General features: G+C 48.5%; 1 protein-coding gene across 3 annotated transcripts; it reads right to left on the reverse strand.

Moving 5' to 3' along the window:
• Window positions 1-1,321: 1,321 nt before the first annotated feature.
• On the reverse strand, window positions 1,322-15,470 carry Cpsf4 (cleavage and polyadenylation specific factor 4). 3 transcript variants are annotated; one of them, XM_038346811.1, is made up of 8 exons: window positions 15,241-15,470; window positions 12,596-12,646; window positions 9,759-9,911; window positions 7,831-7,926; window positions 7,240-7,333; window positions 6,470-6,542; window positions 4,833-4,925; window positions 1,322-2,204 (listed from the first exon to the last, which is right to left on the reverse strand). In XM_038346811.1, exons 1-8 carry the CDS (start codon window positions 15,341-15,343, stop codon window positions 2,136-2,138), a joined length of 732 nt encoding a protein of 243 aa, XP_038202739.1. In that variant the 5' UTR covers window positions 15,344-15,470; the 3' UTR covers window positions 1,322-2,135. The 3 variants fall into 3 exon arrangements, with proteins under 3 accessions (XP_038202739.1, XP_038202738.1, XP_038202737.1); XM_038346810.1 differs by having other exon boundaries at window positions 4,833-4,928; XM_038346809.1 differs by having other exon boundaries at window positions 4,833-5,003.
• Window positions 15,471-15,473: the final 3 nt, after the last annotated feature.

Below are 15,473 nucleotides of genomic sequence, written 5' to 3' on the forward strand. Positions count from 1 at the left end.
TCATTGTTCTGTGCTCCTGTACCCTAGTCACACAGCCCAGGACTTTGGCTCATGAAGACTGTGGGCTCTGCACACCGCTGTGTGCTTGGGATTGTGTCCCAGCTCACTGTGGGGGCATGTCACCTGGGGTTTCAACTGCCCAGAGGCCTTGTTCTCTGCCGCAAGCACTGTGGCTGTTTAGAGGTGCTGTAGCCTTTGGTTGGCAGACACAACATAAAGCATGAGCTCTGACTCATGACAATTTGGGGGGTGAGGTGGGGAAGATCTCTTAGCTCTGGATGTCTTGAAATTTACTATGCAGACCAGGATGCCTCTGCCTTAATAGTGCTGGGATCAAAGATGTGGCCTACCACGCCTGGCTTTTAAAAGAAATGTTGCGTATGGGTATCTTCTTTGCATGTCTGTATATGTGAGCACATTATGTGTCTGATACCCACAAAGACCAGAAGTTATTGAATCCCTTGGAACTGGAGTTATAGTTATGAGTTGCCATATAGATGTTGGGAATAGAACTCAGGTACTCTATTAAGATTGGCTTATTATGAGTATAGGTCTTTTCTTCTTAGGTGTGTGTGTGTGAATATACATGTACCATTTGTGTTCCTCGTACTACAGAGGGAGGTTTGAGATCCCCTGGAACTGGAGTTGCAGATGGTTGTGGGTGCTAGGAATCAAACAAGGGGCCTCTGAAGAACGGTCAGTACTACTCTAGCCTACTCCTGGACATCTTAACGCAGGGAATTTGGGGATAACCCGAGTGCCCACCAACCCTTCTTTTCTGCGCGAGGACCACCAGCACACTGGTAAAATGGCCAGAATTGAAACCTTGGGGAGGGGTGATGAGATGTGCCAGCCTGCGTGAAGCAAGCTCACAACATTCTACCTGCAGCACTCCCCATTCTAGTGTCTTCAAGATTTTTTTTTTTTTTTTGGTTTTTCGAGACAGGGTTTCTCTGCAGCTTTTTTAGAGCCTGTCCTGGAACTAGCTCTTGTAGACCAGGCTGGCCTCGAACTCACAGAGATCCGCCTGCCTCTGCCTCCCGAGTGCTGGGATTAAAGGCGTGCGCCACCACCGCCCGGCGTGTCTTCAAGATTTAAAGCCAAGCTACTAATTCCTTATGGGAATGGAGGAGAGGAAGGGAGAATACCCATTGCATAGAGCCTACATAGAGCTAGGACTGGCTTGACAACTAGGCTATCATCAAAGGTAATGTGAGGTACCATGCAAAGTCCCTTTCCAGCAGCAGTCACTTCTCTTTGTGAGATCGACATCTGCTAAAAGGGAAGCTCCTCAGGAGTCCCTAAAGTAATGAAACATAGGTTAAAAACCAAGCTTTTTAATCAACTTCATAAAAAGTATTGTTGTAACTGAACTTAGATGGGCCCACTTGCCCAGCAGGTTGCAGGTGATGGATTCACATTTTCTAGGCTCAAGGATGGGTGGCCTCTGCATGCCACAGGGGTCTGAGTGACAGCACAGAGCTTGCTTGGCAGGAGGTAGGCGCAGATCAACTGGGTCATCTATGTAAAGGTGGTTTGCAGCACTGGCTGAAGGTGGACCTGAAGCATTGTCAGGTAGGTGCTCCACAAGAAAGCAAGCCCAGAAAAGTAGCTCGGCGTGGGAGCCTGCCACCTCTCAAAGAGCCAAGGCCAAGCCAGGCAGTGAATGCTCCAAGTTTGTCAGGAAGGGCTCCCTTGTTCAAGTCACATTCATAGGCACAGCTTGAGGTTTCAGCTGGACATGGAGAAAGCAGGCTGACCTGGCCACAACCCCACATGAGCTACCCATCCTCTCCAGGTGCTGGTGTTTAATGAGGCCCTCTGATGGGAAATGCTGGCCATCTTCCACAGGACCAAGAAGCACAGCTTCTCTCTCCCCAAGAGGGCAGTATGCAGGGAGTCCAATAAATGAGGCACTGACGTCCAAGCAAACTCTGGCTCAGGGGACCCAACTGAAGCATATGCTCCTTTAAAAAAAAATTACTGCAAAATGACAGGACAGACAGGGCCCCTCTAAATGAGCCCTGGCAGGTGTGCCTGCAGCTCTAGCCAAAGTCCTGCCAGCACTACATTGAGCAGCTAAGTGCTTGTTCCCAACAGCATGGCTCTCAGGCTGCTCCGGATTCCAGCTGCTGTCACTGTCCACTGAGAAAGGCCAAATGCCCTTTGGTGCATCTGTTGGCATAGTGTCCTTTTTCACCACACTGGGAACATGGGGGAAGGAAAGAGAAAAGCATGAGAGTTGGGACACTATCTAACGCAGTACCCACCAAGTTACAGCCTGTGGAGAACTCAGAAGAGGCAATGAAGCTGGCACTGGGAGCAGCTCCCCAGCCCCACCACACCTGCCCAACAGGGGCTCCCACAGCAAAGAGCTCCCCCACCGGCCCTCCACAGGCCAATCACCTTACCTCTGAGCTGGTAAGGCCTGGGGTTCCTAGAAAAGACAGGAGGGACCAACCCGACAGAAGCCGCCAGGCTCCTGCCCCAATTCAGGGAGCCATTGCTGAGAACACTGAGGTGGCCTATGTCTGAAGCTTTCCCTCCTGAATCTTGTTTACATTTCTAAGCTATCTGAGGACAGGCTTTGATCACAGGGCCAGAGCAATCTGACAGTCCTTCAACTTGGAGAAGGTATCGTGTCACCTGACAGCTATCTCTAACCCTAACTTAGCCCTTCTATAGTGCCTGTTCTTGTACCGCCTCAAAAGAGAATTATCTAGAAGTGAACAGCAGTGTTGGCCTAGCACTGAACAAATGGGCAAGAGATGGCAGTGGACCACAACTCTGTGTTGGTTCCCATTAGGTTTGCATGCCCATGCTAGCTCAGTCCTGGCTTCCTTAGTGGCAGTCTGTCAGTATCCAGTACTTTATTCTAACCCCCCCCCCCCCCCACCTCCTCCGCCTTTGAAACAAGGTCTCACACTGTATAGCCCTGGCTAGTCTTGAACTCAGAGATCTGCCTGCCTCTGGCTCCCAAGTGCTTGGTTTAAAGGCATGTGCTACCATACCACCACTCAGATGTGGTTTCTGTGTGGATGAGTAGTCTAGATAGCATCCAGTTAGCCCTTGGACTGATGTGACCACTAGGAAGCCCCACTCCCTGGACCTGGCACATACACTTGTCTCCATAGCTGGTCCTGGGGAATGCAGACTCTTAAGACATTTAATATGGACAGTATACCACACCTGTGGTAGGGAGCCCCGGTCTCTCAGAGTCTCAGGACCTGAGTGTCTGCTTCATAGGAGACACTGCTACACAGTGATCAATGGGAGCAAAATGACAGCTAAGCTAATATTGGATCTTTAAGAAATTACCAGGAAAGCTCTTCCTCCAAGCTCCACATGATCCCATATCTTAGTGCTGAAGAACCAGTTCCAGCACGTCAGAGAAAGTGGAGAGGAGATGTGGAGTCATAGAGCTTAGGGCACTTGAATCCACACACACCTTTCCTTTGAGTTTTCTGTAAGCGCTTGCCTCCCCCTACCTCCACCCCAGGGATACAAACGTCTCTGGCATAGAGCAGGGTATCAAACAATGCCTGGCTGTGTGGCACTGCCCTAGGCCATGGTCTTACCTAAAGCCATGTATATGAGCATCCTGTGATTCAGAACTTCCAGCAAAAAGCAGATGCCAGTAGATATCAGACAAGAATTAACTAATACTCAGGTATTCAAATCAATGCAGTTGTTAGGAACAAAAGCTATCAATAATTTGTCTTTTAACAGACCCGGTAAAGTAAGTTGTGGTTATGTAGCCTTTGAAAAAGATCAGATTTCCATGTGTAGCCATGGAATGAACTTAAGACATTACAAAAAAAAAAAAAAGAGAGAGAGAGAATAGAATGTTACGTAGATTAGGCTTGCTCTAGGAATGTATGTGTGTGCACATGTAGATACTACCTCTAGTATTTTTTATGCATTTGTGTGTATGTGCAGGCTTATATATACAAGCCCACATGTGACATAGCATTCCTTCTCTCTACTTTACTGAGGCAGGGTCTCAAATGAACCTAGAGCTCACCTAACTCTGGGACCTTGTATTCACTAGTGAGCTGGATAGGTAAGCTGCCATGCCCACCTGAGATGTACAGGTGCTAGGAATCCAAACTCTGGTCCCCATGATTACAAAACAAATGTCTTACCTACTGAGCTACCTCCCACACCTGAAGTTCTCAAACAAATGTTCTGTGGGCGTCACTAATGACTCACCATGTGGGACATTTCCCAGCATATTTTTTGATTTTTTTAATCACAAATTTATCCTTCAGAACTCTAGCTGTGGACACACCCCTCAGAGCAGGAGGGGGCTTGTTTCTGCCAGATGGCAATGGTAGACCCTCAAGTTTTTTAACCTTTCAGCTCTCACCAAGATACAAACACAAGTCCACACTCACGTTAGGTCTAGCAAGCAACTACAGACTCTCATGAGACTCTCTGCCTATCTATCACTCAGAGTTCATTTCTTGTATAGACTGGTGAGTGTTCCTAATCCAATTCCTACCAGTGTAGGCCTAACACTTTGTCCTGTTCCTTTGGTGTGCACACATAGGCTGCTTTGAGCATCACTCTACCCTGAAGCATTTCTGTTTTCTTCCTCTACTTTTTTTGGAAATTCTCACTTAAAGCACAGTGTACTCATTCAACAGCACGTGTACCTTCTTGTACCCCGTCTTGGCAGTACAGGAAGTAGGATGATGATTAGCCCACCACAGTGGTCCACCTTCACTCTTCAAACCAGCAATAACACTTCTGAGGAGCAAGGGAATGACCACTAACTGAAGACTCTACCCCGTACCCAAGTGATCCCCACCCATATCCTTGAGACTCACCTTGTAGCAAGTGACTTGCTCCAACGGCCGGGGTCCCCGGTTGCCTGCACTGCTGTTTTGACTCTGCATGACCCCAATGACCTGAGGGGCTCTCTGCTGATTGGGAGAAGAGTTCTGACTCGTTAACTGGATCAAGGAGGACGACCTTTGTAATGGCGGATTGTTACTTTGCTGGAAAGAGTTACACAACACGGTTTTACTGCGGAAAACACGTGCACGCGGACTACCAGTGGGGACGGAAAAAAAGAGGACAGGACCTCTTCTGCATGACCAGCAGGAAGAGGGCTTCTGCAATGTCCTGCCCCAGGAGAGTGGGCCGGAAAGAAAGTTCTGGTGATGATGGCAGGAGCTGCTGTCCGAAAAACACCATGCAGACACACAAAAACGAGAACTAAAAGTAGAAAAGAAAACATGGAAGAGACAAGAGGAAGTCTCTGGGTAGTGGGGTGAGGGCATGATCAGGCCTTACTTTTGTTTCTGAGGTTCTAGCTTCAGGTCAGGATGAACGCTTGGTTCAGCCAGATGTTTAGCAGCCTACACGGCGAGCAACAGTCACAGAAAAACAGTTGGAGCCTGACACGCTGGCCTGCAGTCTAGGGGCTGAGAGGGCCCTCCTCTAGGGAGTCACATGGGAAAGGGGAGTGGGGTTTTTAAGTAGGGATTCCAGAACAAAGCACCTCCAATCAGATGGCGTCTTGGTTCTGACCCAGGAAATGTCAGGCTAGAGCTATGAACCCCCAGGCTATCAGTTGCACCAGGGACTGTCTGGCTTTCCTCAGGAAGTCTGATTTCCTTGGTGCCACCATCTCGTGACAGTGAGGGTCTGTGCAGGCCCCTCAGACTCTGGCACGGGAAGAACTAAAACGGGACGTAGTAGCTGACTTAAAAGCCAGCCAGCCAAAGTCAGGCGTCAGGAGGGCAGTTAGCTGATGTAGAGACTTGCTTAAGGCTCTGCCTGTTGTGCAGGCCAGCCCTTCCCCTGGGCCTAATGGCCCACTCCTGTCAGCAAGCCCAGGGTGCTCTGGTTTGAGTGCTACTATATATCCCCATTTATCCATGGCATTTCCCTCTTTCCTTATGCTTAGGGATAAACACTGATTGGATTGGGCTGGCTAGTCTTATAAATGTCTGTGACCATAATCCCCATAGGAGCCATGCTAGCACTGGCCAGTTATCAGACAACCTTGGTTGTGCTCCTACTTCTGCCACTGCTTGGCAGTAGCCCATCAGGTAAATCACTTCCTCTAGGAGGCCAAGTTTCCTCCTTTGTAAAAGGAAAGTTCTCGCTCAGAAGAAAGAACAGCCAAACATGGGCCCAGCCCCTGAGCCCTTGCTCCCAGTTCCCAAAGCAGATACCACTGAGCCACAATTGCACAGTCCCATGTTTACGGTGACTCTGCTACATGAATCTAACTCCCACCTACTCTGGGGCTTGCTGCCCTCCATTTCTGAAACAAGCAAACTGCTTTGCTCTGATTTTTCTGTTGCAATGAGAGGGTACATTGCCTCTCTCCTGCCTTCCCCTTTGCCCTCCTCACAAGGCCCCCCAGTGGGGTTTATAGCAGACCTCACACTGAGTGGATAATGAGACCATCTCTGCAGGCCAATGTGGTCAGTGAGGAACCAGGGTACAATACCTTTGTTGGAGGCTGTGTCTGCTGTGGTAGTGGGGGCTGCTCAGTGGTTCCCATGGGCAGTTCAAATCGAGGGCTGGTCCGAGGAGACAGCAGGGCATGAGAGGAGAGATAGATCAGGAAAGCTACACTCACCCTCTCAGCAAACAACCCAGAGTTTAAGACACAAGGTGAGACTGGCACAAAAGAACTGACGGTGGAGCCCTTGGGCAAGTGCTGCTCTAAAAGAAGGCGTGGCCATCCTGGTTCCTGTGCTGTGCAGGAGAGGGAGCCATACATGGAAGCTCCTTTCCCTCCTGACAATGCATAGAAACACTCTGTGACCAGCAGGCATCCCTGGACCAGATGCAAGCTCCAGGGCTTTCATTGAAGAACAGGACCACCAGTAGCAGCACTGGCCACTTGCCTTCAGTAAGGCAGGGACCACAAAACAAACCAGGCAACTATACAACTGCTGCAGATTGGGTAATGTGGACCAAAGCAGCAGTGGGAGGGAAGGCTTCGTCAGCCCCCTTGTTACTTCAGACAGAAGCTCAGTTCCATAACTACCAAGTTAACGTGTGTGCCTTAGACTTTCAAGGTCACGGCTCAGGGAAGGTTAAATGCTGGGTTACACAGAGCTGCTTTTAGGCTCTCCAAGTAGAAGCAAGCAGCAGACATAGCAGTGGCTCCTTTGCACCTCTCAGCTCTACCCAGACCCTAGGGTAGACACCACCCAGAAACCAAAGCCCAGGTGCACCTAGGATGTACTCAGAGGGCACCAGCATACTCACTGCATGAATTTACATGAGGGTCCCTCAGGGCAGAATCCCACGAGGTAATTCACACAAATGACTCTCCGAGTGTGCCGATGCCTACATAGGGGACCTGTAAAACCCAGCATTCAGGTCATTCCGACTTCCTTTCAGTGAGACAACGCTTAAGTGTTCCACTACCAGTCAGAGCTCTGCTCAGAGAGCCACAGTGTAGCTTCAAATGCTGGCTTCCTTTCTTATTCACAGGGGACAGTGTGCAACACCCCAGTCTCTCCATGCTGAGCTTATCAAAAGTGCAAGCAGGAACACCATGCTCACAGTTTCCTTCGGAGGCTTGAGGGAAATGAAGGGTACTAAAATGCCCCACAGCCATGCGTGATAGCACCCACCTGAAATCCCAGCACTTGGGAGACCAACCAAAAACTGATTTTAAAACCAGCATGGGCTATACAGTAAAACACCTGTCACAAGGCAAACAAAGAAACAGCCTCAATGGCCCCAGTAGGTCAGGTCTGCTGAGCCAGGTAGGGCTGAGGAAGTGATGTCCCAAGAGGATCATCTGGTAGTCTTGGGGATTAGGTGGGCCTGAGGAGGCCTCCTGTCACCTACCATGTTTACAGAAGCCACGGTCATACCAAGGGCAGTCCTTGATCTTGGACTCAGGGTCGATGTGCAGGAAGGGGCACTCCTTGTTGCTGCATTCCCCTGCAGGAAATGTGGACACATAGCCTCATGGAACTGTGCTGGGACTGGCTCCCAAAGCAACGGGATCAGGTGGTTCTAGTGTCCAGGACCAGCCTGCTCATGTATTAGCTGAGAGCAAAGTCTGTGGGCTGTGACAAGTCCTGCCTTCACACACATCACTGCTGCTGAGAGGGTACTGGCGCATCCCTAGGTGGCGGGAGACCAGATATTCAAGTGTATCCACCGAGACCAGGACTGTTGATTCTTCACATCTATGAGCTGTCACAGAGGTTTGAGGAACTCTGACCTTTGGGAGAAACAGGAGAACTACTTGGGAGTTAAAGCTGGGTCTGTGGTGGCATGGGTAAGCCTTACTGAAGATAACATGTGTGGACCAGCACCTCTCAGGAGCTTCAGGATACACCTCTATACTGCCCTCTGCATCAACGTTAACACATTCTGCTTACACTGCAGAGGAATGCCCCAGTTCACTTCACCTAGCCACAATTGTTTCCCTGTTGCCAAGATGAATCCACAGCCACTACTAGACCTTTCATAGCCTTTAGCTCAAGACTTCCCTCTGGGATATTCCCAGTTCACTCTGCTGAAGCCAATTCGTATCTTATACAGAATTTCCCATGACTAATTCTCTATCATTCCCCTTGTTTACCAATTAATTAGCTAACTCTGGGCCACTGGAGCAAACCTCTAGCAGGCAAGGAAAGGTCTGTCCCTTACACACCTAGAGGGAGAGGATCCTCAACACAAGTGTTGCCCATCTGCAGCAGCTGCAGTGGGCCCTGCTGCTATGGGTGACAGGGTGGGAGATGGTAATGATATGGATGTGGCAAATGGGACAAACTTGAGAAGGCAGGGAGCAAGGAAGCCTGTATTCTATTTCTGTCCATTTTGATCTCTTAGCTTATACTACTTCAAAAAACAAAGCAAAACAGGCACGATAAATAAATATATGTCATTAAGAAAAGAAACTAAGGCACCAGCATCCAAAGCTAGGCAGGCATGGTGACTCTCACCTGTTAGCCAAGCACTTGAGAGACTGAGTGAGGTAGGTTTACTGAACAATGAGAACAAACCAGGTATGCATAGTAAATTACAGACCAATATAGAGCAAAATCCAGTATCAAAAAAACCAAAACCCACAATAATAACAAACCCCAAGCCTGTTGGGATGCTGGAATAACCAATATCTCCTCTAGTAACAGTGCATTGAAATCTCAACACATGCCCAATACTCAGCTTTTCTGGAGCCTTCTGACTTTCTTCTTGGCAGTACAGGACCTGGGGCTGAAGAAGCCCTTGGGCTGACCATCAGAATTTCCTGAGACACCACTAACAGCAGACCAGAGCAGAGACCCTGGGGACGAAGTTCTGTACCAGCTCTACCACTTCCACTCCGTCCCTGCTTCTTTATCCAGCTCACCCCAACAGTAGGAGCCTCGTGATCTCTAATCAGAGCTCAAAACAACCTTAGTTTTACGGGAAGAGTAGGTTCATTTTCACAAGACAGCCCCAGACTTGCTATTATGAGGAATGCTGTGATAGCCCTGCTATTGCCTAGGATCACACTCCCAGAGAGAAGGAAGAAACTCAGGCTGGGGGTGATCAGTGACCATGCCAGGAGATGTGGATTTCAAGGGTAAGGCTGCCATGAGCAGAGACAAAGTCTCCAGTCGGACCCCTGTTAGTCTCAATATCCCAAAACAAGAAGTGCCACAATGGCCTTGAAGCTATGACAGAGCACAGAGAACAATACCATCCTCTTACTGAAGAACTAGCTCAGGCTGCCAGGCTTTGCCCCAGAGCCGAGCCTCCCAGGATTCTATGTGCCTTACCGAACTTGGAGTAAAAGTAGCACTCGGGCATCTTGGTCATGTCGTACTCATGCAAGAACTCGCACTGGTCCCCTTTCTTGCACAGTCCTCTCAGCCAGTGTTTGCACACAACTGTCTTCTCACCACTAATGTGCCGGAATGGACACATGCCCCCTGCCAACGAAGAGTGAAGAGATACATAGGTTCAAGTAGAAATGAACCTAGTGGGAGCTGGAGAGCTGTCATCCTACACTTTGAACCACCAGCAGAGGTATCTCTGGAGAAGGCAATGTGGATTTAGGTGGCAAACCATTAAACACTGCACTTTATGTGTATGTAAGTGTCTGCAGGGGCCAGAAAGCGGGGGAAGGTGTCAGATCCCTTGGAACTGGAGTTACAGAGGGTTGTGAGAGTCATGTGGGTGCTGGGAATTGGACTTGGGTCTTCTGGAAGAACAGTCAGTAATCCTAACTCTGGAGCCATTGCTCTAGCCCACTTTATATTTTAATAGCCATGTATTTGAGTTTAAAGTATTTTTAGAAAAACCCAACTAAAATATGGCTATGATGTGAGCTATCCTTCTGTACACCGTGAATGTGCTGCTCTCATTGGTTGATAAATAAAGCTGATAGGGTCTATAGCCAGGCAGAATAAGGTTGGGCAGGAAAGTCAAACTGAATACAGGGGGGAAAGAAGGGCAGACACCAGTCAAGTAAGTCAGCCAGCCACCAACGAAGCAAGACCTGTAAAAAATGAGGTAACAAGCTAAGAACCACGTGACAAAGCATAGATTTAAAAATGGATTAGTTTAAATGTAAGAGCTAGCTAATAAGAGTGAGCCATTGGCCAAGCATTTTTAAGTAATATTAAGCCTGAGTGGTTGATTATTCAGGAACTGGCGGGCAGGAGAGAAACTTTTGATTAAATAAAACCACGTGGGTGGCAAAAGCATAGATAAAAAATACACAGGTTAGCCAAGCAGTGGTGGCACATGCCTTTAATCTTAGCATTGGGGAGGCAGAGGTAGGTGGATCTCTGAGTTTGAGACCAGTCTAGTCTACAGAGTGAGTTCCAGGACAGGCTCCAAAGCTATACAGAGAAAACAAACTTTGTCTTGAAAAACTAAACCAAACAACAACAACAACAAAAGGAAAGATGAGTTAATTTAAATGTAAGAGCTAGCTAGCAATAAGCCTGAGCCATTGAGCCATTAATTTATAATTAATATTAAGCCTCAAAATGGTTATTTGGGAACTGGAGGGTGTGAGAGAAAGGCACACACCTTTAAGCCCAGCACCCGTGAGAAAAGGCAGATGGATCTCTGTGAGTTTAAGGCCACCCTGGTCCACATAGGGAGTTTCAGGCCTAACAGCCCTACATATTGAGACCATGTCTCAAAACAAAAACAACAAAACACTAAAATATCATCTCATAATTTCACAGACACTAGCATAAGACAGATACATAACACAGATACAGTCTGAGGTGGGTCAGCTGGTTTCTTAAACAAACAAACAAACAAACAAACAAAAAACAGTTCTGGTGGTACACAGGTAAAAAAGTACGCCTTACAGGATAAAGAGGGCCATTAGCAGATTCCAGGACTCCAGGGAGGCCATGTCCTATGAAAAATGCCTCGAGATTAAGATCAGCTTTATAACTGAAGGGATGTGACATGCATAAACAGGAGCAGTGACCATCTGCAGCAGGATAGGGTAGTGTCCTACCCTGATGGGACAGACCCATCCTCCGGGGATGTCACACTTGTAACTGATGGCTTGCCAGAATTGCTGGCAGGTCTGCTGAGACTAAGGCTGTGTCTGACAAAGATGAGACCAGCCCTGCCCAGAAGAACTTTTGGCCATAATGGAAAGAAATGCTCTACATCTTTACTATCCAGAATAGCAGCCACTAGCCTCATGGGACTGGTGAGCATTTGGGTTCACAGCAGTGTGACTGAAGAACTATGCCTACAGATTTTAATTGGTCAGCACGTGTATGTAGCCAGCAGCTCATGGGACAACTACAGTACCATGAACTAAGGATGGCTTTATAGCAAAAGATGGGTGGTCATATTCCTAGGAAATTTCAGGACACATATCATCTGGGGAACTGGGAATCCCTTTTGGGAATACTTAATCTAATTAATAAAGGAATTTAAAAATGGAGTCAACCATGAAGTCAAGCTTTTGGTCTACCTCCAAGGCCTTCTGATTTAGCAGTAAGTAACTGCATTGTGGAGTCCAAACTCACTGGACTCCCATTCAATTTACCCATTCAAACCACCCTCTGCTCTGCATCTTGCTCCCTATTCAAGTTTATGATTAAAATTTAGTTTCCTAAATAAATTTCCAGAGGGAGGAAGATGCCCAGGTGTATGCATGACACATAAGGTTCTGCCCACCATTACCTATGAATCAATGGATAACCAGACTCCCAGAGCCTCTGTGGAGGTCTGTGGACACTCTGTGGAGTGTCAACAAGACCCCAGAAGAAAGAAGCCATTGAGGAAGAGCATGTACACACTGGAATTATTAAAAAGAAAAAAAGTCTGTATTCAAACACTGGGTATTGCTACACGCAATTCTGGAACCTTGAGAAGTTCCATAAAGCCTCTATGCCCCCAATGTCCATGTCTGAGAAGATTGTGACACAAGAAAGCAGCCTCTAAGTTAGGCAGGCTCAGTCTGTGTTTAAGTTTTGGGTAGAATCATCCTCCTGGCCTATCCAAGCCATAGCTTCCTTTAGGGACACCTATCTACAGAAAGCAACACAAGCAGACCTGGTGACCTGTAAATCTGTTGGCAGACAAAGTAGGGGACCTCAGGAAGGATGTGAGGGAGTCAAGATTTTCTTACCTTTGCCACAGGCAGCTTTCAGAAAGAATTCACAGACAGCAGCCCCCGACTCTGTAAAAGAAAAGAGCTAGGTATCAACCAAAGCCAGGTGCGAATGGGAGGCTCTTAGGATCTCTAATCCAGGGTGTAGTGAGCTGGCAAAAACTACAAAGCCCGTAACTGGCATGGTGGCATATATCTATAATCCTATCATTAGAGGCAGAGGCTGGCCGGGCGGTGGTGGTGCACACTTTTAATCCCAGCACTCGAGAGGCTGAGGCAGAGGCAGGTGAAGCCCTGTGAGTTTGAGGCCAGCCTGGTCTACAAGAGCTAGTTCCAGGACAGCTAGGACTGTTTACACAGGGAAACCCTGTCTCGAAAAAAGAGGCAGAGGCAAGTGAATCTCTGAGTTCTAGGTCAGCCTGGTCTACATAATGAGTTCTAGACCAGCTAGGGCTACAGAATTACACCCTGTCTCAAAGTAAACACCACTTGTTTTTTTTTTTTTTTTTCGAGACACGGTTTCTCTGCAGCGTTTTTAGAGCCTGTCCTGGAGCTAGCTCTTGTAGACCAGGCTGGCCTCGAACTCACAGAGATCCGCCTGCCTCTGCCTTCCGAGTGCTGGGATTAAAGGCGTGCGCCACCACCGCCCGGCTAAACACCACTTGTTTAAGTCAAACCTGTGAAATGTTACCTGTATGGTGGGACCAAACACGATGTTCTTTCTGAGAACTTCTTGAAAGCCCATAGCTTCCAAGACATTTAAGAGTGGGTGGAAAAGGCAAGAAGGAACACAAGATCACAGCAATGTTAATTACCCCCAGCTCATACCTCCCAGGAGAGTTAATTTACAGGTACATTGGGAGGGAATGAATGGTCTCACAGGAAATAACAATGAGTACATGACGCTTCTGAGAAGGGACAGATTCCAGAACAGGCAGGTGCCTCAGAGACACTAGCTTAGTAAAATGCAAGTGAAGACTAAGAAGCAGGCCAGCCCTTAATATGCAAGGTCCACATGGAATTACAAAGGAGCACAGCCTTTCATCCCCACCGGTGCAGGCAGCTCTGGGAAGGTAGTAAAACTACAGAGTCAGGATGTAGTGGCAGTCAGTTGGGCCAGGGCCATCTATTCTGTTGAGTTTGGAAATTCATCAGCCACGATTGCTGAACAAACAATTCTTGGCTTCATAAACAGTTTCCACTGATCTATCAGTGTGCATTTCTAGAAAACTTAAAAAAAAAAAAAAACAAAACAAAACAGAAACCAGAGATGATGTTCCTTAAGCCACTCAAGTGCCTCTTGCCAACTTCCAAGAGATTCAGCGGCCTCCCAGAAGCAGGCAGGTTCTGCTAGGTCAGAGTTAAAGTGGTAGAATGTAAAGACGCTGCTGGGCATGATGGCGTACACTGGTGATCCCAGTACCTGTGAGAAAGAAACCGAGGCAGGAAGATCTCGGCCAGCCTTGGCTATATAGCCAGACTGCCTCAAAATACAAAAACAAACAAAATAAGGAAAAACAAAGGCTGGAGATGTAGCTTAGTTGGCAGAGTGCCTGGGAAACACACACAAAGATCTGGATTCAGTCTAGCACTACAGAAATTGGGAGTGAAGGTGTGAGGAGGATCAGGACTTCAAGGGCATCCTTGGCTACACAAGGAATTCCAGGCCAGATCAAACTACCCGAAACGGTCTCAGTAGAAACAAAAATATCATCTAAGAGTATCTGTGATCTTTCTATATTGTGGTTGGTCTTGCCTCCTTTTTTAAGGTCAGAAATCCAGTCATGGGGATTGAGAGGATGGCTAAGAACACATCTTCGGGGCAGAATTTATATTTCTCAAAAAGCATCATCACAGAACCAGCAAGGAGGGTCTGTAGCCTTGCCGGGTTTTGGCATACTCAACACAACCACAAGACAAAGTGAACTGACCTGGAGAAGTACCCAAGTTATGCACATCCCTGGCTCTCCAAGGAAGGAGGCATAAGAAGGGCTTACTACTGCGCACCTGCCTCCACAGGCTTATGGATCTGTGGTGTTGGGTGGAGAAGAGCTGCTCCACACATACTGTCCCATGGTCTCAAGGTAGTACCAGTAAGTCAAGCAAACGCCTACTGTTTAAGAGTGGACATAATGTCTATGCAGGAACGACCTGGTCAAAGACAGGTTATATCTGAACTGGAGAGGCTCCCCCAAACGAAAAGATAGCCCACCAGCAGGAGAAAACCGTCATCATTTAAAGAGGGACAGTAGAGAGAAGGGTTCTCCCAGGAGTCTGTGTTGGGGCAGGAGACCCTGAGGTGGAGTGCCTGGTATGAAGGTCTACTAAACAGCCACTTCTGACCGAAGTTAAGAAAGGAGCGCTGCAAGAGGTGGAAGTAGGAGACGTTCTAGGGCTTTGCTCTAGCTGGAGCAGGGTGCGAGAAGGGAGTCCCACTTCAGGATAACACGCGTTCACTCGAACAACTGACACGGTCCTGCTGTCCCGAGGGCTGTCCCCGGGGAATCAAGGATCCAAGGAAAGGGTTCCCGAGTTCCAATGACAATGGGACGTCCCAGGACGGAAGAGGAGGAGCTGAGCGAAGGTGAGGCTCCCGCGACTCAGGGCTGGGGGAACCCCTGGTCAGAATCGGCGTCGCCCACCCCCCCGGGCCCCGAGCTCACTGTCCATGCCGGGAAAGGGCAGCGGCTGCGCCCCGAGCTGCTGCTCCACGGCGATCTCCAAGTCGAACTTGATGTGGTCCACGCTGGCGATGATTTCCTGCATGGTGGCGGCGGCGGCCTCCGGCCCGGCTCCCCCTCAGGTCTCTCAGCCGCCCTCCCCACTTCACCCAGCACTTCGCCGTGCCCTCCTTCTCGCCCGCCGCCGCCACCGCCCCGCAAGGGATGCCGGGACC

Source organism: Arvicola amphibius, chromosome 10, assembly GCF_903992535.2.
Source record: "Arvicola amphibius chromosome 10, mArvAmp1.2, whole genome shotgun sequence".
NCBI lineage: Eukaryota > Metazoa > Chordata > Mammalia > Rodentia > Cricetidae > Arvicola > Arvicola amphibius.

Excerpts from the sequence above, each read along its gene's own strand:
- Cpsf4 (XM_038346809.1), bottom strand. The coding sequence starts at position 15,343 with ATGCAGGAAATCATCGCCAGCGTGGACCACATCAAGTTCGACTTGGAG. Across the intron at positions 9,912-12,595 it reads GAAAGCTGCCTGTGGCAAAG|GGGGCATGTGTCCATTCCGG; the intron begins GTAAGAAAATCT and ends CTTCGTTGGCAG. Across the intron at positions 7,927-9,758 it reads CTACTTTTACTCCAAGTTCG|GGGAATGCAGCAACAAGGAG; the intron begins GTAAGGCACATA and ends CATTTCCTGCAG.